The sequence below is a fragment of the Passer domesticus genome, chromosome 2 (assembly GCF_036417665.1).
Source record: "Passer domesticus isolate bPasDom1 chromosome 2, bPasDom1.hap1, whole genome shotgun sequence".
NCBI classification, from domain to species: Eukaryota; Metazoa; Chordata; class Aves; order Passeriformes; family Passeridae; genus Passer; species Passer domesticus.
In genome coordinates, this window is record NC_087475.1 from 19,056,996 (window position 1) to 19,081,965 (window position 24,970).

At 41.5% G+C, this 24,970-nt stretch overlaps 1 protein-coding gene across 8 annotated transcripts in view; it reads left to right on the forward strand.

Annotated features, from left to right (window-relative positions):
• Nucleotides 1-24,970, forward strand: part of GPM6B (glycoprotein M6B) — a 106,262-nt gene that overhangs the window by 41,694 nt on the left and 39,598 nt on the right. Inside the window, exon 1 of one of the 8 annotated variants that reach the window (XM_064407670.1) lies at nucleotides 4,399-4,414. The exons of 6 other annotated variants lie outside the window; for them this stretch is intronic. Coding sequence is in view for 1 of the 2 variants with exons in the window: in XM_064407661.1 (XP_064263731.1) it covers nucleotides 4,464-4,539 (76 nt within the window). In the remaining variant the exon portion in view is untranslated. One more of the 8 variants, XM_064407661.1, reaches the window with a different exon arrangement.

Below are 24,970 nucleotides of genomic sequence, written 5' to 3' on the forward strand. Positions count from 1 at the left end.
AGAGAATGGTCCAAAGAGACTCTATTCTAAATGCTTTTTCTGTAAATAAGACTACCTCTTTCAGCTGCTGCATAATCATGCACTACTGCAGTTCTCATCTGATTTAAGGTCTGCTCCAGTAAAAAACAGTCAACGGGAAGATAAGCAATTTCTTTTTTTTTCCAAAGCATTTTACTAAACGGTACCTATTTGATACCCAAATGCATATTCTACATCTGTCTTCGCTTGCTCTCTCTCCGGGAGGCTGTAATGTTCTTACTTATGAGACACTTTGCCTTGCTGCTCTTCAGTGATTCACTTTTTTGTGTGGAAATTGGGTCTAGACCTGTGCTGTCTGTCAGAGAAGTATAAGATATGAGATATGTTGTCCTGGTCACATCATTTTAATTTTAGATCACAGGAGGGAGGAGGAAGACAAGCAAGTCTTTCCAACCACCTACATCTTCAGGGTTGAAGTCACAAGTGTCTAAAAGGGTGTTAGTAGAAATGATTAGCTATGAAATCATCCATGTAGGTTAATAGACGGGTAAATATACAATGAAGTGAAAAATGCCATAGAATTAATAGCTGAAGAGACATGAGCATTTGTAACCTTGCTAATGTCTGTGGCAAAATGAAGTACTCTGGAATAAATTAGAATAACAATGAGAAGAATAAGCTTATGGAAAGTTTGAAGTATATTCTGTCAGAATTGGGCAGCATTTCTTAACCAGTCGCATCTCAGAGGTACACTTATGCCTGAGAAAACACAATCAAGCCTTGTGAAACAATCCATCCAAGAGGAAACCCAATTAATGGGCCATTTTGCAATGCTTGCTTGGTACAGGAAAATTCTTCCACAAAGTGAGATCAGTTTAAAGGGACTAAATGCTGGCAGCCCTGGGCGAGAGACTTCAAAGCTCGGTTTCACCCCTTCTTTTACTGAAGTGTAAGTAAATAGAAAGGTTTTAAATAAGTGTTCCTCTGTGTAGTAAATGCAGTTTCACAGAAGTCTTTCACCAAATCTTACTCTTAAAGACATTAAATGTTGTGCTTTCCCCATGCTCTCTTCTGTCCTTGTTGCTCTGCAAGGACTGGAAATGTTTCATGTTAGCTCTTTGGGTTGTGGTGCTTGTCACAAATACCCTTTTAGCTCTTAAAGGAAGGCACATAACCTGCCTTGTTTTAGACAGTTCAGGTAAGTATGATATTTGGAGAGGATCCCAGCCTTGGACATTTTTCTTGAATTAATGGAACTGGTAATTTTTTTTCCATTTCCTTGTTAGCTGCAAGTATCCAGTACAAGAAGCTGATGGCTGAGCTTTCCAGGAATGGTGCCTTTGGGGTGCTTAAGTACAAACCAAGAGGCCACATTTGTTTATCTCTTAAGGGGCTGTTTTTGCACAGACATGACCAGGGTCCTTTCAATGCCGAGGAGAATAAACCTGACAAAAACTGAAGCCCCCATCTTTGAATAGCTTCTGGATATATGTGCAGTGCGGGAGCAGCTTTTTTACACGTGTGTGGGGGGGAAAAATTGAAGCATTCGGTATATCCAAAATGTTCTACCCATACTGTCAGTGTTGCTTAGCAGCAGAGGGTTTAAAATAGCGGTATTACTCAACTGTGTGAGCCACATTTGCACATGGTAATGTTCTGTGTCCTGTATTGACTTGCTGCATTATAAAAGTGCTAAGTTAATGTAAGGAAAGTGAAGATAGCTCACCTCCTCCTCTCCTAACTTGAGGAACAAATGGCTGAACAGTGACATGTCTTCCTTATGGTTTTAACAAGCAGATGTCCAGCACAGGGATGCCAAGGTGTTTCGGTCCCCAGGTGTGTGCATGCAGACCTCATTGGTGTGCAAAGCCTCTCACACCCCTGCTTTGCTCTGAGCAGGTGCAGCTCTGGACCCAGCACCCTGTGCTGGTGCCAGCTCGGGCTGTGTGGTTGGTGCAGCATCAGCTGGCTTGGGGGGCCTGGCAAGGAACAGCAGGGACAGGAGCAAGTGTGAACAACACTCAGTGGTCTCCCAGCAGCCTAACTTCTCAGTCCCTGCCAGTGCACATTCCCACCACTCATCTGCTTCCTGGGTGGTTGGGTCTTCTGAAGGGATGCTGAGAGTACCTGAGGTGGAGGTATCACTCACCCACTGTCTGTGGAAGTGGAGTAAGTCAGAGGACTTGCAGGACTGCAGCTGTGTTTGCTGTCATCCCCAGAAGAGTGGAATACTGTAGTAATGAAAGCAGTAGATCATGGCAGCATAAGTAAAAAGTCTGACTCAGGTATCAAGGAGTTCAAGAGTTTTGTCCTCTACAGGATTAAACTAAGAATGAATGGTGGTTAAGTTGTATGGTAGCTACTGAAAAACACTATAGATTAATATAATAATTTCATGTAATATTATAGATTACTATAAATAATATTATATAATGATAAACAGCTCTGTGTATTACATGTTTTACCTGCTTTGAAGATTTTCACCTATTGCTTTAGAGCCATAGCAATACTACCTTAGCCTTGCTAATGGTTTTCTTAATAAACGTGACTACATATTGTGTCAAAATAGGGCTGTATTTTAAAGCCCTGAAGTGAATTAAAATAGCAACTGGATCTGTATTTAGTGTTTTGTATGCTGCACCATGAAATAAAATGTTCACCAGATGCAGATATTTAAATGCTGACCTTAAAATAAGGCAAATATGTTTCTTAAGCGGATCTCTGTGGTTTTTTCAGTATTTAAAACCGTGGCCTATTTCTTCAGTGAAGACTCATAAACAAGCCATCTTAAATGGCACAGTTAAAACATCATTTAAATTTAAATTTTATTTATGCTTTGCCTGAAGTGTGGACCATGTTATGACAGGCATTCCCTCACACACATGATATGAGCAGTGGAGGAGTATGGCCATTAAGTGTTAATCTAAGACTGGGATTTGTGCATGTAAAATACTTCATTCATCCACTTGCAGTTAACGGGGCAATGTTTCGAAAAGAAATGTGGTAGCGCTTGTGACAAATAGCGCAGTATAAATTATGATGATTCATGTTAATTTAAACTGCTGGTTTAAAGTTTCTGAGGAAGAGAGCTGAGCTCAGTCAACTGTTTTGGGTTGGGGATAGCAGTGGATTTAATACTTCCATGACTTACCTGCCATTGTTTACCACTGTAGAGACTAAAGATGCAAGAGACAAGGACAGTATAAAAATTGGGTTTTTTTCCAATTGCTTGGAAAGATGATGATTTTCAGTTGTTAAAAGAAAACAAAACAGACATCCCATCTTAATCAGAAAAAGATGTGCCGCAGGCTGATGCATTTTTTTTTCCCTGGGTTGGTTATGAAAGACATGAAGGTCATATGAGACACCTCAAATTTCCCTGCACACACGCTTTGTACTTCAGAAAGCAGCGAGTCTCTTGAGATGTCAGTTACTAAGAAAAATATCCTTGTGTTTCCAGTCAGGCAAGCGGGGTTTGTAAAACCATCTCTGCAACCTCCTGTAGCTTTGTTTCAAAGTTCCTTCCAGTGGAGGTGCATTCACAGGAGCCCAACTTGCAAATTCTTCAGGTGCACAGGAGATGGTGCAAAAAATTTCTGCACTACTGGCTTTCCACACTGGGCCATATGTTGCCCAGCTGATGTCATATGCAGACTGAGGATGTCGCTGTCTTTGCTGCCTGGTTTGCCTCTGAGCTGGCAAAGCCATTTAGAGAATGTGATTCAAGGGTAGTGCTTAAGGGTGCACTACAAAGAGGAGAGAGCTTTTTCAGCTGGGATCCCTGTCATTGAATTGCTCTGAACAGATTCTTGGCTGAAGGAGAGGAAAACTGGGGGATTGGAAAGTGCTCAGTACAGCTCAGTGGTGCATAGGTATTATTTACCACTGCTGGTTAGTCCCTGAACAAATGATTTCTCTATATAGTGTACATGTACATACACATGTGCTGACCAGCTCTGAAATGCTGTATTTCAGAAGTAAATTGTTCTTGTGATTTCTAGTAACAGTGCTCATCTATGACTTGTTTTCTGGATGGTTTCCAATGAACAAAAAATGTATTTAGTTGGAGGAAAGCAGCTAGATGAAAATTAGCTGTCCATATACACAGTATTGTGCTTTATATTACTGGCTGCCTTTACTGACATACAAAGATGAGCAGGACTTATTTTGTTTGTTGTAGATCAAAATCCTGCTAGAGCTTGAAGTTTTTCACAGGTTTGCAAAATGAACTTTTAGTAGCCTTACAGGAATCACCTGGGCTTCAGCAGGGCTTGGGTTGGCCCTTTGACAGTGTTATTTCTGTGTTTGTGCTCAATACAAGTCTCAAGGCTTGTGTGTTGCCTTAGATGCCGGTTTGTTTTCTCAGAGAGACCTGGTGACTCCATAGAGGAGGAGGGATGGGATTCCAGTTCTTTCTACCACCTTCCTTAACCAGGTTGGTTTCCTTGTTCCTTTTCTTTGTCTGTGCGTGCTTAGGATCATGAATGCAAACCTCAAGCCTGTTGCTATGTAAAGGAGGAAGAAAGCTCCACGTTCAAACTGCTGCTGGCACCAGCCCAGGTTTGCCATGAGTGTCTCGCATTAGGCTCTGAGGCCAGGCCAAGCTGGGAGATACATTTCCGGGTTCCCTTTGGCTTTAGAAACCAGTTTCACATCTGGAGACAATGCTCCATGAAATGCTTATTCCCTTTGGGCAGAGGCAGATGTGGACCCTGCACTCAGGCCACGTCCCTCACCCGGATGTTTGTTAAGCTCTGCTCAGCTGCTCGTCTGAGCTCCTGGCGCTCGCGGGGTTGTGGTGGCAGAGCTGGGGGAGCAGCACCCTCCTGCTCACACGTGGGGTGGTGGGTGCTTCAGGGCAGCCAGGCGAGCCTCTTCGTAATGGGGCCAGGAAGGAGCCTTTGCCTGCATCTTCTATCCCTAGGCATACCCAGGTGGATTTTTCTGGTCAGTAAGTGTTGTAGTGAATGGGGTGATATTTCTCTTTGTGATTAAGTGTTGCAGAAACTACTGCATGAACTACACTGCTGAAGTGTATGCACATGCCTGACCTAAGTGTCCAAGTTCAGTTCTTGTGCTTTTGCACCTTGCCAATTCAGGATCTAAATCATGAAAAACAGAGCTCAGCTGCATCGGTGTGACTTCACTTCCCTGAAGTTGTTTCTTTCCCATGTTTCCCAGTGGCACTCTCTTTGCCAGATGTGCAGGTAGTCATCAGCTGTGGGGAGCTCTTACACATAATCTCCTATTCTGGGATGAGTTAGTCTTTTGTTGTTCCTCACTTTCCTTCTTGCTTTAAAGAGAGTTTTTCTTCTTAATTTTTTCCCCTCAGCCAGATGAACAATGTGGTTGCATGTTTTTATTTAAACCTATATCTTCTGCTTCTAAACACCGATTGGCTTTACTCTGTTTTTCTACTCTGGAGCAGCAGTTGCTGAAAAGGAATTGAGCTCTAAGTGTTGCAAGTGTTTCATTAATGTGTGCTGTTAACCTGGAATTAAGGGGCTGGCCAGAACGTGGCAAGCTGTGACTTTGTGTTCTGTCTCTGGCTGCCTGGTAGATGCTTATGTTTAAAGCATCAGTCTTGATTTTTGTTGTTGAGGGAGAATTTGGGATGTCACTCAGGTGCAGCTGCTTCTCCTCCCGGGTGAGTGTGCTCCTGACAATACCTGTGTGCAAATTGGCATGGTTTGGTAGGAAAAGCTGGACCTGAGGCAGAGCTGGGATCAGCACTTAACTGCTGGCTGAGGTGTGCTGTTCAGTGCCCTGTTTCTTAAGCCTGTGTTTTTCTTTTGATGGCTAGAAGTGTCTAGAAATCAATCCAGGAGCTGGTACTTGCAGAATGCAAGCCAGTGCAAAGTCCACCTAATATTGGATATTTTTGGGGTCTGTCTGCATATTTCTTGGTGGTCGTCCCTCTGCAATGTAGATGTCTTGGAGCTGCCAACACTGAGTGGTGTGTTTGAGCTGCAGGATGGGGGGTTGCAATGCAGTCCTAGATATCTCCTTGCTGCTTCCTGCCTCCTCCAGCCTATCTCTGTTGCTGTGGCAACTCGGAGTACCTACAGGCATGGAGCTGTTGTTGCCTATCCTTGCCATCATGCTTCATAATCCTCATATTTCTTTGCCTCTCCATTTATCACATGTTTTAGGATTTGGGGTTTCTTTTGACCAAGACTAGAAACTGCTAAATTTTTAGGAAGGTGTTTGTCTAAGACAAGATGTCATAGATTACTTTTGGTCACGCTGTATTTTGTGTTGTGATTGTGTTTGATTAAAATTCCTCAGGCTTCTTTTCTGAGTAAAGCTAAGCACGTGGTCATGCAGTGTCCCAGTCACACGGTAACAAAGGACTCCATTGCAACATTTCATTAGAAGTCTGTGTATATCACAGTTGCTTCTGTTTCCAATAAGAAACCCACTAACAACCCAAGGGAAAGTCAAATGTGCTGTCCAGCTAGTTGCAGCTGTTTGGAAAGTGTTTTTGCAATCCCCATTCTCTGTTTTGTTAAAAATTTCTTGTGCTCTTTTCAATTATAAGACTTTTTTAGTTTCATCAACTATTAAAAAAAAGAGAATGATACAGAATCTATTTTGCTGTCATTTCCTTTAATGTAATACTTTATCTTCACCAATTAAGGTCTTTATCGTGAGCAATTACTGTCATCTTATACAAACAATTGCTAAAAGGTTATCTTCCTCTAATAAGCGCACAGGAAATTGTGCTAGGGATTATAGGCTCTGTGGAGGTTTGCCAATAAATCTTCTACATAAAATATTTGTAGTGGTTGTAATTGCATACTGTACTTCATGCTAGTGCAGAATCACATTCTTCCCTTGAGTTCATCATGCCTAAGTCTTTATGGTGCTTGTGTGGTTAATAGGCACTTGCTTCTGCAGCCAGAAAGTAGATTTAAATTACAGAGGAAAGAAAATGGCAAATATTTTGCTTATCTCCATTACTGTGCTACAAACAGTAGTAAGACAGATGCAGATACAAGGCAGTGGAGGGGAGACTGTCATGCCTGAAGGGCTGTGGCAATCCCTGTTGCTGGATATGCCTGAAGAGAAAGTGCAGGCCAGAACGAGGGGCATCAAGTCAGACTCATCAAAGCAGATTTGGTTTTATGGGGACTGCAGTGAAATTGTGGTGTTTCACCCTTCATTTCAGATGAAACTAATTTGTAGAGCTGTTCTTGCATCTCTTCCCTTCTGACTTGGCTTGTGGTTAATAGCAACACAAGCTAGAGAGAATGAAATTTGTGCATGTCCTCCTGTTCTACCTCTGCACCTCTGACAATAATGTGTGCTGGAGAAAAATGTATAGAAACTGTACAAGTCATGGTGAATACTTCAGCCATCCCCACTCCCACTTGACTCATTCTTTGGCTAACAGATTGTTCTAGTCAGGAGTCCTGCAAAATTAAACATTGGGTGTTAGAAGACAAACAAAACTCATTTTTTGTTTGTTTAATGGTCTTTTCACTAATGGAATGACTTCTTGATGATTAAGATAAAAGGAGGTCTCTGGAGTAGGATCATTAGTTTGGTGTTGACCCCAAAAGTGGTTCAGAGATATCTTTCACTAGCAAACTATTATCTCAACTTTGCCAGTTGTGCATCCATCTATGGGAAAGGCCGTTCATAACATTTAATTGTGTGATGTGCAGTTGTGGGGTGCACCTCTCATGGCAGATCCATTCTGCAGCCGATCTGTACAGCCCTCTGGTCATGTAGTTCATCACCCTAGCTTTTCCTCAGCTTTCCTTCATATCTTATGTTTTTCTGTGCAGATAGGATGTCTTTTGGCTCTTGGATTAGAATCTTAGGAGGCAAACTGCATTCAGGAGTGTAGCCCATCCGTGATCCAACTCATGTTCTTTGGTACATCAAGAGCTTTCTTCTCATTCATCTAAAACATCTTATTTATTTAAAACATAGCATTTGAAATTGCCTTAAGTAATCCTGTTCTAGTGCTTATGAAAATACAAAATTGAAATAAAAGCTAAATTTCAGGTTTATAGTACATTTAATATAAAAATAACATATTCCAGCCTCAGTGCAGACTTCTGAGTCTGGTTCTTCAATGCCTCAGCAGGCCCCCAAATCTGCTATGCAACTTGCAAAAGGAAGCTACCAGTTACTCTGAAGCCAAAACTGGCCATTATAAAACCTCTGTAAGCTGGCTGCTAGTCTCAGAGTTCATTATGAGGGAGGTCATTCCTCCTTACAGCAATGAATGTAGCTTTTGAGTACATTTTGAAAGTTTCATTTAATCACAATGCGGATGAATTGTTTCAGTCGTGATCGCCTGATGGGAAACGAACTTTCTTCTTCCTGGGAGAAAAAATACTGTGTTAATTCTTGCAGCAGCTTTTAGAACTACAGGATGTGATTGCCTTGATTTTTTTTTTTTAAAGACTTGAAGATTTTGGTACTAACAAAGGAAAATTTCCCTTTCATTTTTTTAATACAGAGTAGTCAGTTCTCTTTTGAAATGGGTGAATATGCAGAATAAGATCTTCAACAGGCTCTTTCTGTACATCTTCTTAAAGTTTTTTCCCCCTAAAGTGTTTTCCAGTCCTCTATAAAAAACATATGATTGCAAAATGCTTCAAAGAGTGTATCAATTTCAGATTTGGCTGAAATGGTTTAAACAGGGGAAAGAAAAGTTTGTTGTTTGTTTTTTGTTTGTTTGTTTTTGTGGGGGTTTTTTTTGCTTTTTTTGTGGATAATCTTCCATGCCCTAATTGGAAGAGTTTGAAGAAGACACCAGGTTCATCTTGGAGATACATAATATTAGGATGAAAAAACGTGTCCTCAAGGCAGAACACAAGAATTACAAGTGAGATCCAAGGAAATATTTTCTTTTCCCTGTGAGAGTGGTTAAGCATTGGAAGACGTTGTCTGGGGAGGCTGAGAACATCCTTAGAGATACTCAATGCAAAACTGGCCAAAGCCATGAGCAATGTGCTGTAACTGGCCCTGCTTTGGCCTGGGCATTGAACTGGAAATACCAGGAATCCCTACAACCTAAATTATTCAGTGATATTAATCTTGTTTGGATATGCAATATCTATGGTATTGGATGAATTTGCTGTTCTATTATACAGTTGTATTTTCTGCATGATTGCTGAGAACTGCAGAGAAATGGAGAGGGGCAGTCCTGGCAGAAGTGAGAAGTCACCAGCAGCAGATATCTAGTGGCAGCTCGAGTCAGGAGTCCAGGGCAGCTGGCTGCTGCTTGTTCAGGATATTATCCTGCAGCCATGGATCCATGGGGTGGGGTGCCAGTGCTCCTTGGCCACTTTGTGAGGACTGTCATGTTGTAACTATCTCTGAACAAGTATGCCCAGCCTCAGTTTTCATCATGCACATGAAAATGTGTTGGTGAATGGAAATGGTAAGTTTGAAGTACTGTATAGCTTAACTTTCCCTTTGCCAGGAACAGTGTAGAAGAATCCTGTCTCATACCACTAGCCCTGTATGCTGGGAGAAACAAATAGCATAGCTTTCTAACATGTCTTCTCCCAGCAAAACTCCAGAACTTTTCCCAAGTAAGTATGTGCTTCAGAGCATGTTTAAATGTTAAACCTTCACATGATTTACACTAAACATTTAAAGTATCAAGGATATTCAGTTTTAATCCTCTGTAATCTTTTTGATTATTCTGTGGTTGTTGGAAAGGCTATTGATTGCCTGTTGCTGGAGAGATTCAAGATGATCAAAAGGACATGTATTATGTATTACTTCCCAACCCAACAGATCAAAAAGGGAAAATTCCTTGGCATTAACTATGTTTAAATATTTCAGCAGAAAATCATTATGGTTTCCAGAAAATGTTGTATTCTCTGTTCTGTGTTTCCTTCCTTGCTTATTCAGAAGTAATTCATTAATTCAGGTTATCTTTAGTTTTTAACATGGATGTGTCAGTGCTGTCCTATTGCAGGTCCATAGAAATTCTGAGCTATAAACATCAAAGAAATTCTGTATCAATGAGCTCTGTGGTCCAGGCTGGAAGGAGATAGGTAAGACAATTTAATTTCTGGTCACATTCTTCATATTGGTGTCCTTAATGCTTATTTTCTAAGGTGGTTGGTGACAAGGAGGACTTCAGTCCTCAGGAAGTACTGCATAGTGTTCATGAAAGACAAACTTTTTCATTTTCAGATAGATCTGAAGAATTTTTATTTTTTTTTGAGAAAACTCAGACAAACAGTATTGAGATGTATCTTCTGTGCTGTATAAAGTTTCAGAAGCTATTTAAAACAGTCACACTGCAGAGCTGAGATGAAAGTCTTTGTGGCTGTTAGCTGTAGCTCAAAAAGAAATCCCTGGATTTTTTTTGTCTCTCCCACCACCCTTAGAAGTGGAAAAGTAATTCCTTTAATATTAGTTGTTCATGAAGTACCCAAGCTGCATAGTCCAACCAGTCTAATTAAGGGTGACTGTTACATTCCTATTAACCAATAAGAGGAAAAAATGCATAATAAAATTTTGGTCACACCATTGAAACAGTAAAGAAATGCTATTGTGAATAAATTATACACGACATAAAATGTCTTCATAAAAATCCAATGGGCTTCAAGTAGATGTTGAAGCAGACGAAGCAGTGCATGGATAGAGGAGAAGGAGAATCTGGTTTTTAATTAATTTAACCAGGCATAGGAGATTAAGATAGAGCATTGAAAAAGGGATATAAAATAGCTAAAATAGGGATTGAAAAATAATTGAGAAATGGATTGCATCTAGAACCCCAATGTAGGTCATAATCCTACATTTAATAATAAATTTAGTAATAAATTGCAGTTTGAGGCCCACAGAGTGATGGATAATGGAATGTAAACTCTTGGTGTAGAGCACTGGAGGAAGGGATGCAGCTGATCCCCAGTTACAGGAGTGATGAAGATTCAGTACTGTGTGAAAGGGTTTGATTCACACAAGTTGCAAGGAGAGCAGTAATTGTAGAAAAGCTGTGAGGGATGAGGTTTTGCTATGATCCAAGAGCAGGTCAGTCTCTGTGTGGGAGAATATTTCTACCAGTGGACAGAGTTTGATTCGTAAAGCAGTGGCATAACAAGTTCTAATGTCTGGAAGCTGCAACACAAAATGAATGCTACTAATAAGTAATACTCTTTATTATGCTGATGATTCATTTATGAAAGAACTAGCCCATAAATTTAGTAGGTCCCTCATCTGGCCAATTCTTTCAAGATACCAGATTAGCTGTCTTTCTCCAGAAGAAATGTCATAGCCTTGTAGGAAAGGTAGAAGACAGTGAGATGATGGAGGACTCACTGGATGAAGTCTTGTGGGCTGTAATAATCTGGAAGCTTTTTGATCTGGAATAAGTCTGTCAGGAACTGGAGTGAGGCCATCAGGTTTTTTTCAGATAGGCTGCTGAACAGCTGTCAGACACTAGCTGCCAGATAACATAAAGAATGTGTCCTGCGTTGCCAGAATGTCTAAGTGATTTTGGCAGTGGAAGGAAATGCAGGCTTGCTTCATAGTCTTTTCACCACAGGAAGGGATGATGCACATTATAATCTGTTCTAGCAGAGCATTTGTTTGGGCACCAGAGGAAACAAAAGAAAATACAGGACAAAAATCCAGATCAGTGCCCTGTGGAGAGAGTAAGACTAGGTCTTGGAGGCTTTTACTTGCAGTTAAATTTCACTCTTTGGATAACTTTTAGAAGCAGATCACTAAATCATGTTGTACTTTCTGCTGACAGTTCTGACTTGTTTGAAGCTGTTATACATCATTGCTTGAGAGTAGCTTCTACGGGACTCACCAAGGTTAGAGATGGGAAATTTGTCTGCTTTTAAGTTCCTTTTGTCCAGCAAGCCTTTCTTCTCCTTGCTTAGACTGTGCCAGTTTGGGGCTACTGCCCTTTCACAAGTGTCAGATGTGAATGTTGTGCTTTACACCCAAATGGATGCTAACTTCCTGCTGATGTAGGTGTCCACTTTTCTCAAACCCAGTCTCCTGGAGGCTTTACTCCCTCATGATGCACATGTCTTGAGCTGCAAAATGTAGACCATGGAAATATTGAGAGAGAAACTGAAATCTCTTGTATTTCAAACCTTTTCATCTTCTTCATGACTCTGCAGTACCATTTAAGCATGTGTCCTGTGGGTTTTGGAAGGAGTACCAGACTCAGTCTAGCTTGATGGGTCTTTATGTGGACATGCTACTTCCACTAAAATTCCAATAATAAAGTAATCTTCTGATGCAAGTCGGTCTCGTCCCTGTACCTGTCTTGTGACACCCTGGCTGTTACATCACTGTATCACTAGCAGGTGTTGGGCTGGTGGTGTGGTTTGTCTCCTGCCTGCTAGGACAGGCTGAGGTCTCCAGGTCTTCCTGTAGAGCCTTCCATGTGAATATCAAATATGTTTAGTGATGCTTCGTTACCAGTTTGTTGTTGTCACTCTTCTCAACTTTCTTAGGAGAAAGGGATAGAGATGTCAAAGACATTAAAAAAACCTGGAATTCCTCAGTTTATAGAAACAGTGATGCAGTCTATGGACATAAAATGGGTAACAGTAAGGAACCCTAGATTGTGCAGACACCATTGAGCACTGTCTTGCTCCTGCTTGAAGGTGCCTCATCTTGAGAGAGGCATGAGGAAGGATACCAGTGCTTGTCAACAGAGATAACTGTCAGCCATTCCCAACTTCACAAGCTGATAGTGAAGACTTACATTAAAATAGTGACTGCTAAGTTAATTCTAATCAATTGGAAATCAGGAATTGAGGAAGGATGGATATACTACATAAGCACAGCATTGTTCATATAGCACAAATATTTAAAATATAACTTTCCTGCTAGTACTGAGAATCTGCTGGAAGTCAGTCTTAAAACATAATCCTTTGCAGTAAAACACAGCAAAGAAGTTATAATTAATTTTCTATCATAATAATCATATTTATATGTAATTTGTGACTGTTCAGTTCTGTGAGAGTTTTAGATCTCTAGGAAAAAAATTCAGGAAAGCCACCAAGGTTCATATGAAAGTGGGTATCAATGCCATTTCAAGTACATTTATGCTCAGCCAAAAAATGAGCATGTGCAAACATTGTAGGGTTCAAAGGGAAACCAATGGACCAGCTAGCATCCAAAAGAAAGATCTTATTGACTATCTGTTTCCACAAAAAAGCACCTCTAGCTATTACCATATTTTGAAGGGCCACTATTATTGAGTATATCATTCTGGTGTATAATCAAGAACTACTAATAGAAATTAAAAAAAAAATTATAGTAATTCATAAGTAGTTCAGTATCATCAAAGATGAGTCATTTAATTGGATGCTATCCCTCAAATGCTTTTTCTGTTGTTTTTGTTAAATCCTCTCTTCTTTTTCTGAAGTACCAGCTTTGCTTTACTGAAGATTCCTCACATTTCACACGGAAGAAGTTGTTCCCCCATTACCTCCAGGCTGTGCCTGTAGGTCAGGTCTCTCTCCTTATAAACTGGCAGTTGGCACCTCATATGTTATTGGGAAGTTGTTACAAACTTCTTTAACTTGTTATGCTTTTCTGCAAACAATGCTGCATTGCAAACTTCTGCATGGTGCTGTGCATGATGAAGGAAGAGAGCACAGCTCAAAGTTCTCCTTTGGGCCATCATGTGCTCAGGTTGTTTCTGAATAGCAGCCCCCCATCTGGGGCTGTATATGTGCCTGGTGTTGTTTTGTGCTGCTGTGTGAGAAAATGAAGCAATGTGGCAAGATCTGAACAAAAAATTACCACCTTTTACCAAAAATATATTTTTTCATACCAACTTTTCTGAGTCTTCAGCCTTAATTAATACTTTTTCGTGATTATTCACTTAAAAATGAGTGAAGTGCAACAATTTACAAAGTCTACTTATTACATAGAGCCATGAGGTGTATCTGCATATAGGATGATTGCTTCCATGTACTTTCCCAGGAGTTTTGTGACTAGCTTTCTAGGCCTGGCAGCAGGACTGAATTACTGGCATTTAATGGCATTGTAATGCCTTGCTGAGCGCCTGTGATGGTGCTTTTGGAGAATATCTTGGGTATCATATGCTGGAGGGAGAGAGAGGAGTGCCCATCTTCTACTTATAATGAGAACTAGGGAGAGCGAGAAGAAACCCACTGGCAAGTTCAGGTGTATTTACACTGCTGTACCTGCATTTGTAATGAACAGGTATTTCCCCAGTCACAGGCAAAATTGTTGCTTTTCTTCATCAGATGAGTCAGTTCACAAAGAGATGAAGTTTCTATACCACAAGGGCAATCCTGCCAGAGGACAGATTTTTGTATCAGATACATCGAACAGGCTGAAATTATATCTAATTAATGACTGTGTAAGCTGGCCTTGTGCTAGAAGGCCATATGTTCATTTGTGTAGACATGATGAAGACAGGCAAACAGCATCTGCAGAGATTACAGATCTGCCCCAGAGCTGCTTACTCACTGTGAGGCACTTGATGAGGAAGGCACTGCTGATGCCAGCTGCCTGAAGTAGCACTGATACTCACATATTGTACATGATAATATGTGAATTTTCATGGTGTGTTGCTGCCTGCAGTCTTTTGTCACTATGGGATGGGGTCCTCAGCATGCTGATTGGTTTGGGGTACCTCATCTGGGGTATACCAGGGGGTTGTGGTATAAATGTTCAGATACTCAGGGAAACCTGTGTGTGGGCACTAATGTGGCAGGTAGTGTACAACTGTTTGTTTTTAAAGGCAATATCTTTCATTATCAAGTCCACTAGTCCTGAAGATGTGTGCCATAGCTAGCAGGAATCTGTGTGTGCATGTACTTCTGTTAAGTATATTTCTAGCTAATGAAGGAAGGGAAAGTGTTTTTAAAGGTGTTCAAATAATAGTTCAGTGTAAAATCTGTCCTGGAAATCTCTGTCAGCCTTTGAGAAGGTACGGAGAGTGATTTTCAGTTGTTTTTCTTTTCTGGTGGAAGATGTTGACATCAATAATGTTTCAAGGACTGAACAGGTGACTTTGGGAAGGGCCAGAGGAAAAAAAATAATTTTGCTGTGATCCATTTTGCTAAGATGAATGGTGACTATTTACCTTTCACCAGAGTTGTGTTGTCTCAGTGGGGACATGATGGCTTGGATTGCATAGGCAGAGTCTGGAGAAACTCTTTTGAGCTAGAGGAGAAAGGCATTTCTTTGTCATTGAGGAATTTTGTATTTGTCCTCTGGGATGAAGGATAAGTCAAACAGGCTAATTTTGGAAAACTAAGAAGTCACATCATTTTTCACCTGGTATTTTTGCCATTTGTCTTTTGTTTTCTTCTGTCTTTTCTTTTCTTCTGACTCTTACTCTGCCAGAGAGCAGCATTCTGGGTGGATGGCTTCCAGTGCTCTTCTGCCTGTGAAGAAGAAACATTAGGCAGAGTCAGAGGAGGGATATTGTTCAGCTTTGTGGCCACATATATCCTCACTGTCTCCGTACAGGAGTCCTTAAATCCTCCAAAAGTTAGCATTAGAGGATTAGCATTAGAAGATGGGAAGGTTTGTAGGTACTTGTCAGTGATCTGGAACCACTTTTACACTTGGCTGTACACCATCAGTGGGCAAGTGGGCTTTTCTGATCAATTGCAGAAGAAATTGGAGAGATTTTAGTTGTCTCAGTATCTCTGTGGGTTTAGTTCTTAATTATCCCTTTGTGCCATTCTGCTGAAGCATGTTTGTTAATCACTCCAGAGTACTTTAGCTTCTTTCAATATATTGAATTCCACTTGGATGCTTTTAAAAGTGTTTGCGCAGCATATGCCTTTCTTAGGAGTATGGGAAATATCCACAGTCTGGAACAAAAGTGCACTGTTCCAAACTCAACATCCATGTTGTTATCCCGTAAATTAGCACGCACTGTGCTGTTACGTAAGTTTGCCTTGTGTCAGAATAATAAAGCTGAGTGTACTAAAAGGCTGATAAGCATGCCATGAAGAATTACATTGTTCAAAATTTTCTGTCTTGAAATAACACCTGTTGCATTACTGACATGCTGGTAGTATAGTGTTTTGAGAGCTACTAGAAAAAAAAAAGGCAATTTTTCAGGCCGTTCAGGTCTGAGCTTTGGCAGCCTTGAATTTAGTATTGTCTCAGAGCCACTCTTATACAAAAGGACTTCGAGAAAGCACAGCTGTTCTGTATTTTTGGATATTAAAAATGGACAAAGTCACTTTTCAGTAATACTGCCATAGCCTCAAGGACCAAATGCAAAAAACAAGTGCTCCTTCTGTTGGCAGGTGGGAAGTTCAATCCCTTAAAAAGCAAAATAAAAAATAATAAAATAGATGGTTGTGCAGATTCTGAGGGTAGCCTGCAATGAGGGTGAAGGGACAAGTACCCACAGCTGCCAGAAAAAATCACTGCTGGCAGTGTGTGCCTATAAAGTGACAGCGCGCTTCCAGCAGCCCTTAAATGAGTGGCGGGGGGGAGAGGGGAAGTTCACCCCTGCTACCACAGTCATGCACAATGATCGCCTTTCTGGGTGCCGAGGTCACAGCTGCTGTCTGGAGATTACGTACAGAAGCACTCTTCTTCTCTGGAGAATGAGGTTTCCTGGAGGATTAAGCGCAAGCTGAAAGCAGGAGGAGTTATTCAGGAGGGAGACAAAGACCGTGAGCCCAGGGCTGTGACAGGCGACAGGGGCGGAAGGCTGTGAGCAAGAACAGGACTGCCAGGAGTTGCTGCTTGCATGGGAGAGCCTCCAGTTAGGGTTCCTGAAGTGGTCCAGTTGTGGGGTGAAACCCAGTGAAGGTCTGGCATGACCTTGCCTGCTGCAGCACTTGGAAGTGTTGCTTTCCCACTCATGTGGGAGGTGGATGGAGTCTGAAGGGCTCTGCCACCTCCTGCATCTGGACTAAAGTCATTTCTTCCTCTCAGTCTCAAGCCCTGTTTATATTCGGAAATAGTGATTAATGCAGTAATCTGAACGCCCATGTAAAGGTACATATGCACTCCCCATCTGCTCAGAAAGTGAGGCTTTTTGCATTTTCTTCTGTCACTGACATGTTTCACCATGCCTTCTAAACCCAATGCTTTGGTGCTTCCTTCCTTCTTCCCTCTTCCCTCTTAGCTTTCTTTTTTATCTCCTTTTTTCTCTCTTATCCTACTATTTCACCTCTTGGGTACACACATTCCCAGGCAAGTATCCAGAATATCCTTCACCCACGTATCATGTGCCAGCACCTCTGTTTTGTGTAGGAAGGTCTTCTATATTTGAAGCCAGGGCCATCTGTCTCAATGCTAAAAAAAAAAAAAAAAAAAAAAAAAGGTTTCTTGCAGTTTTCTGCAAGGGCAATGGCCACAGTTCTTCTGCATAACTGTAAAAGGAAAAAAGCAACCAATTCTATAGTAATAATATCTGAAACTTTCATTTATCAGTTCTAAAGTTAAGTCTTATTTCACCTACTGGATTAAATTTCCCATAGATCCCATATGCTGGCAACTTCTTTTTAATGGCTTCAGAATCCTAGTGCTTTTTATAATCTGAAACAAATGAGTGCTGCACATAATGTAGGAAAGGAGAGGTGGAGGCAGAGGAGGCTGACAATGCATGCATTCAAACAAAGTGAAAGTGCAAGTGGGAAAAATCTGTGTTGGTAGAGCTTGTCAGAGGGCGTTTCAGGCATATCATGTATTAGGAAATCATAGCTATTTTAAAAGCAAAAGAATGAAACGTCTTAAAAGGAGCAGAATTCCAGAAGGATGCTAATGAGTAAGTATTGGGTGCCAGAGTTTAAACGTAATGTCATAGTTGCTAGTTGTCCCTGCTGTATGGATGTTTCCTAAATGCAGTGTGAGTCTTAACCAAATCACATTTTAAACTCTATTTCCATTTGCCTCTCACTCTGTAAAATCCCCTCTAAAAGGGAGCATTGTCAAGTAAATTGGTAAGAATTAAAATACTGCTGTTGTATATGAAAATAGTTCGTGCTTTTGATGTTGCATTTAGTCACAAACAAAAATAAACAGAAAATCTTACAACTGTTGAGAGGAGGAACTCAGTGTGAGGTAGAAACGTAACCTGTGCTACTCAATTCTGGCCCTGGTTGATACATTGCTAAGAGCAAAATGCTGAAGAGCGCTCCCTTGCGAGGAGTGACTGCCCACATCTGGTGACTTGGATTAGAATCTAATTAGCATGCAGAGCTTAAAAACTTTTATAAAGTTTCAAAAATAATGTGAAAGAAATAGCTTAGCTAAAAATTCAGAGAATTACTGAAATGTTCCTCTGAGCACAACTTGAAAGTAGCTTTCCTGCTCTTTAAAGATGTAGCTCACATGAATGGTAACCTATTTTATTTGTTAACATTTTCTGTTCAGATAATTTGTTAAGTTTAAAGATATCTGCAGTATCTAATTGACCCCTGTAGCTAAGAGTCCATCTGGAAATGTAGGCATATACTGAGGAAGATCAATGAAGTGATTTTACTGTTTGTGAAAGCAATTTTTGTGGCTTAATTTATGCATCAAAAAGGATAATTCACCTGTCCTGTGTTTGTGAAGTACCTCAGCAAACACAAAAAGATAGTCTACTGAGTTTATATACTTACTTTTTCAACACTATATTGTAATGGCATGTTTCCAAGCAAAAACATACTTTCCTCCTTAATCTCATTCATTTAGATATACATCAGCTATTTGGTATAGCAAAGTGGGTAATTCAGGCTGAAATGTGGTCCAAAGGAGAAATGGAGGCAGAAACACCTTCTGTAATTCTTACTGCAGAGGAATAGAAATTCTTTCCCCATGTCTCTAAATTTAGGGCTTACACCAGCACTGAGAAGCAGTATTTTTTTAAATAAAATGTTGATTTGTGAAGTAGAAATGACAAATATTTTAAGATGCACATGGCTGCATCTTAAAATTGCAGTTCCTAGTATCTCCTCAGCCTTAGGGCAATCTCTTTTTCTGTGGGACTGCACAGGCCTTATTTACAGAACATATCCATAACAGTGCTTCAACTTGCAGAGGTGGGAAGTAGAGGGTAATATATCTTTTGTGTCCATAAGGAAAAATCTTAAACAATATATATGAGAAAGGATCAGCATAACACTACCAGATGATTCAAACTGTGGAAAAATTACATTTCGCTTCTGTAGGGCATCCCACATACTTAGTTCCTATGTCTTGGCTTAGTTGTGATTCTTTTACACATATATATATAAAAATATACATATAGATATATGTATATACACACACACACATATATATATATACACACACATATATATAATTTCTTTTTCTCTTTGATCTATTTAGAAGAGAGATAAAATTCTGTCAACATCTGAAGTGATGTTACTTTGCAGATAGAAAGGAGTGTTTTTTTGGAGGAGAAAAGTGTTTATAAGTATCCAGGCCCTTGAGTGTTTCTGGGCTTCATGGCTTCAGTGGTGCAGCTCTGTGAGGAAGCGCCTCTGTAGCAGACCACAGGCTGTTTCTCCCTGGTTTGGGATCAGCTTGTGCAGCATGTCTGGGACCATGCAGGATCCCTGTGGAAAATGCAGTGCTGTAGAATCATGGGTTCTGTCCAGCCAGTGTACTGCAACTAGGATTCAGTAAGATGATACGGGGAAGCATTTATTTCTCTCACTCTGCTCTATGCCTGCTTGCATCACTCTCCTGATCTTGCTTGTGATGTAGCTGGTGGCCCAGCTCTTGACTATTTGGCATTCTCTGCTTTCCAGCCTTGATCTGAAAGGAATTTTCTGTTTTATGATCCTGATCCTCTCTCCAAGGGCAAACTTGAAAGCCATAGTACTCTTTTCTTTAACATCTGTGTGTCTGAATAAGTTTTGGGACTCTTGCATTTGGAGCAGAAAATTCAGACTAGCAAATTTCTACCATTTCCTGAAAGGACTGAAAATCACCTCTGCCTTGATACCTGCAACAAGATTCCCCAAGTCAGGGCAGTGTTTAAAAAGTAGCAAAAATAGTAATGATCCTTGAAATTGGTTTTGTTAGATTGAGTTAAAAGGACAGGAAAGGAAATGTGTGGAGCTTGTCCTGCTTCATAGCACATCATCTCTTGTGTGAGTGCCAGTAGTTTTGGGGTTTGGTTTTTTTCATGAGATTAATATAGAAGGCCAGAAACTATTTCTGCCTACAGGAGCAGGCATAGTATATCCTGCATTTTCTGTGTCTTCCTCCTCTGAATGCTGAAGCGTGAAGCATACTCTGAGATGTTTCTATGCTGTGCACTTGCACAGCTGAAAACAACAGTAGGTGGGATATTGGAAAAGTTAATAGCACTTACTCAATGTGGAGGTGACAAGGTAGTTTTGTTTCAGCAAGATAGAGTGACTCATGATGCCAAAATGAATGCGATGAGGCTGGTTTATTTTAGCTTAGATATCACACATACCTGTTGAGGTCTGAGATAAAGCTAGAGAGCCCTCAGCAAGCATACTGTCAGAGTTCAATACCCTGTAGTGATCCAAGTTGTAAAAGCCTGCCTCATCACATGAGAGCACAGAGCTCTCTTTCTGGGGCTCTTTGAAAGGAAGAGTGGTGCCTTTGTTGGCAGGGTGCTGCCCTGTGCCAGAACACCACAGCGGATAGCGCCATGTGCTCTCTATTCATCGTTGGGCTGAATCCAGTGATTCTGAAGAATAATTGAAATTTAAGAATATTTCCTGGACTGGGGAGTGCTGTGATCAGGTCCCATTGGGTGTCAGCAACATGAAAGGCACTGCTTTACCCTGGTCTGAGTCATTCACTTCCTTTCTTCTTCACACCCCAAGATGCTGAAGAGAAATTCTGCAGGTGAGACATAGTATTTCTAAATACATGGAGGGCTTTTTTTTCTCAACTTTCTTGGTTTAAATTCAAAGTTATGACACTGTTTTACCTGAAGTTTTTTTTTTATAGACCTTCACTCCTAAGAAGCCTAAAATCTCGTTGCCGAGTTTACTGGCGATATCTCTTACCACCTGTGGTGGGTTGACCCTGGCTGAACATTAGGTGCCCACCAAAACCACTGTGCTCCTCAACTGGGTAATGCAGAGAAAATGTAGCACAAGTCTCACGGGTTGAGATAAGGAAAATTATATATGAATGGAGCTGAGATCTGTTTTATTTCATTTTCTGTGTCAAGCTGTTGTGGCATTTGATTCCAAAGGACTTATCTCAGAAGGAATGGTTGCAAAGTGAAGTTCTCACTTTTGGTCTTTAATTCCTCTTTTCTCCTACCTAGACTACTTTGTTACTCTCACCCATCTGTTCATGACCTAATGAAAGCCTCTGAAGGGTTTCTTAAGTCCCTTCTCCTTTTGCTTTGACATTAGAGCTTCCTGTGGTAACATGGTGGCCTTGTCTACTGTTTGGTACCAAGCTGTGAAATGCCTCAGAACATGGGAAAATGCATGTCCAGCCTTTAAAGGTTGTGGTGCCAAATAATGTGTAGTCCTCTCCAGCCAGATTCCTTAATGCCCCTGAACAAACACATGAAAAGTGAACCTGTGGCTACTGGAGACTATGAAAAGGCTTTCCTGGGAGTCAAGTTGGCAGAGCCAGTGCATCAGAGAAGAGTGTGAGTCGCTAGGGGTCAGACCCTTGGGCTGCAGACGCTCAGTGTTGCAGAGCACCTTGTGGTGAGAAGGGAGGGTCCCTGCCAGAAGGAGGAGGATGTCTGTGGTCACACCTCAGTCGCTGCTGCGCAGTTGCCATATGGACACGGTGCTGTGGCAGTGCCAGCAGCTCTGTCACTGCCGTGGGGACCAGAGAGTGACATGCCTCTCCTGCCAGGTCGTGCAGATCTGCGCAGGCTGGCGCTCTGCAGGAGGCAGCGCCGTGCTGCGTGGGCTGCTTGGCACGTGGCAGGGCATGGTTGAGAGCAAAGCAGACACTGTTGAGTATCTTGAGCTTTACTGCAGAGGAAATCAAGGAGGAGAGATGGATCCTCATTCTCAGGAAAGTTTCCTGAAACAGAACAGAAGAGTCTGAACAAAGCAGACATTTCTCCTACAAGACTCCTTCTGCAGGCTGCAGCCCAGGCTTTTTTCTGAAGAGCTTTTATATCCACCTCACTTGCAAGCTGCCTGCCTAGGATCTCATTGGCATTCTGCTTTTCTGCTGTAATCTCACGTTGTTAAGGAGTGTGATTTTTCTTCTTAGCTGCGCCACATATAGAAGATTACATAAATACTGTGGAAATTTTGGGAGAGGGAAAATGAAGAAGAAGAAGAAAAACCAAACCCAAACCACCAAACCCTTCCTCTAAGAAGAATTTTGACTTTTTAATCTTATGTCTTCCTCACAGAGGAAATTCTGTTTAATGTAGGAGCAAGGCAGACATGCCTCTTTACCAAGAAAACCACAAACTGGCTTCCTAATGGTCCAGCTGTGTTAATGAGCAATTACAGACAAACACACTGAGCTGAGGTAGATTTATTCTCCTGGCAGCTGTTACCCAAAGATGGTTTGATGCAGCAGTGCTTCTTCATTTCCATCTCCTTCCTCTTGCCCTCTTTTCCTGGGTAAATAGAAATTCATTTTCTAGGTTGAAGCCATTTCATAAAGGTGGTACTTCTGAGGTTCAGCTCTCCCATTAAACCAAAGGATAATCCAGGATGGACGGAAGGCTTTTTTTTGCTCCTTCTTACAGCAGCGCTTCACTTTCTCATTTTCAAAACAGATATTTTCAACAGTGAGCCCAGGATACAGGGGTAAAATTGAGCTTTGAATACAGGACCGTTTCTACTGGATTGCTGTACATGTGTTCAGGTTCTGAAATCCTCGTTGACAGGGTCTGTGCAAGTGTTGAGGGCAGCCGGGCCAGCTCTCTGGGGGACCCTGGGCTGCAGTTCAGTGCAAGCACTGCACAGACACTGTGTTGCTCTTTGCAGTATCGAAAGATTGTCTTTTAAAGTCTGAAACCGATCAAATAATAAGATTTTATCGGTCGTGCTTCCTGCTTTACAAAAAGAGTGAAAATTTGTTAAATATGCTTGCAACTCGGGAAGGAGAGGAGGAATAAAACTTCAAACAGTGCTGCTAAAAACAGCCTGGGCTGCTTTTGTTTGGACTTGCAAAACGCAGCAGCTTAATGCCTCCATTGTATGCAGGGGGAAATATGCTAATTCAAAGCACATTTCCCATCAGAAGCCCTTTCAGGCCTGTCATCGCGGAGATATGAAGGATGATAAAAGCGGGGAGCAGGGGAGGCCCGTGCTGTGGGAGCGCGGCTGCGGGCATTGTGCGCTGAATGCGGCTCCCAGCCCGCTCACCCGTGAAGGCCCGGCCCGGGCGGCTTCCCAGGGGCCGGGACCCCCGCCAGGGCCCGGGCCTGACGGGCCGAGGGGCTGCTGCCCACGGGGCTTCTCTCTGGGTAACACGGACAGATACTTGAAGTGCAGTTTCAGCCGAAATAACAGATTTTTGTGGCAAGACCTCCATCGGTTCATTTCCAAGTTGCTGATGCGTGCAGGGCAGTGGCGCTGAGCTCCCCCTTCAGCTCGGGAAATGGGGGATGCTGCTACTGGCAAGACTTTTTTCTTCTCAGTTATGCAACACAAGGGAGTCTGTGAAAAGCCACTTAATTATTAGTCTGTTACCATATCTATATGATTATATTTAAGGCTGAAATAAATGCATTCGTAAGTGTTTGGTATATACTAAAAACCTCTAAACACTAGTCTTTAAATACTGACTGATATGTATAAAAGCCTAGAGTTTGTTTGTTTGTTTTTTTTTTTCTCCCTTGTCTCCTAAAAGGTCTTTAAATGATGGAATTTGTCCCAGGACCCTGTTGGTCCAGAACTAGGGAGATGCTCAGTTTACTCAGGAATACATTTTCTGTCTTCCTTTAAACATGCGTGTGTTGTTTTATTGTACAGAATTAGGGCTTTAGTGAAATTGATGCTCTGATAATGTTGCTATGATATTTGCTTGGAAACAGTTTGAAGTGGCAGTGAAAAATCAGTTATAGTTTGTTTGCCTCTATAAACCTGCAGTGTACTAATGGCAGATTAAGCTAAGAAAATCGGCTTTTGATTGTGTTTGCAATGTGGTGATGTTCTCTCTGCAATAGAAGCATGTACTACACTTGAACACACAATTAGTTTCTGAGGACCATGGGTGGAAGTAAGTACTTATAAATAATTTAAAAGCTGTGGCTGGTCTTCAGTTTCTTCCCTGTACTAATAAACTTGTATACGAGTGGTTTGGGCTGGGTCATTTTGGCTGAACATGGGAAACTATGATCTTTTTCTGCAACCTGTGGGCAAGTCTGTGAGCTGCAATGTCCCATGTTGAGCAACTTGCCTTTGGTCACCTCCACCTCCACTTGACATAGTAGTTTGTTTCTACGTAGTGTTCTTACAGACCACAGAAAAAAACCTTACTCAGAGCCTTGGGTGTTGGTTCTGCCCTCTGCTTTTCTCTTGTTTTAATGTTATGGTTGTTTTTTTTTTTTCAGTATATACATCCCTTCTCACCTTCCCTGGCTCCTTAGCTCCTTTCTTCTCCTCTCCAAATGGTGCAGAAAGGTGGAGGAGATAATTGCACTTCAGGAATATGTAATAGTATGTGGGAGATGTGTCTGTAGTACTACTGAAATCAAAAATGCCCGGGGCATTTTCAATAACTAATGTCAGAGGAAGCACACAATGAGAATGCTTAGTGTTTACACCTGGGAAGCTCCGAGTGCAAGAGAAATGGTTACAAATTTGCTGAAAAACAGAGAGTAGAAATAAAATGGCATGGGGATGATACAAGGAACAGATGAAGAAAAGTAGATGCATTTCACTCTGAGTCATGACAAAGTGCAGAAATTATGCCTTTCAGCTGTTTAAAACAAGTGAATGTCACGTTTGGAAAGAAACAGAAATGGGGATGTAACTAGGCATTGCTCAAAAGAGAGGGTGGTTTTCAGGCAGCAGGAATGGAGGCCATTTCAGAGGCTGGGACCCTGCTCCTTGTGGAGAAGCTGCTCCTTCTGCCCTGACTGCAGCGGGGCCCTGGCCATTGTGCAAGCCCTCCT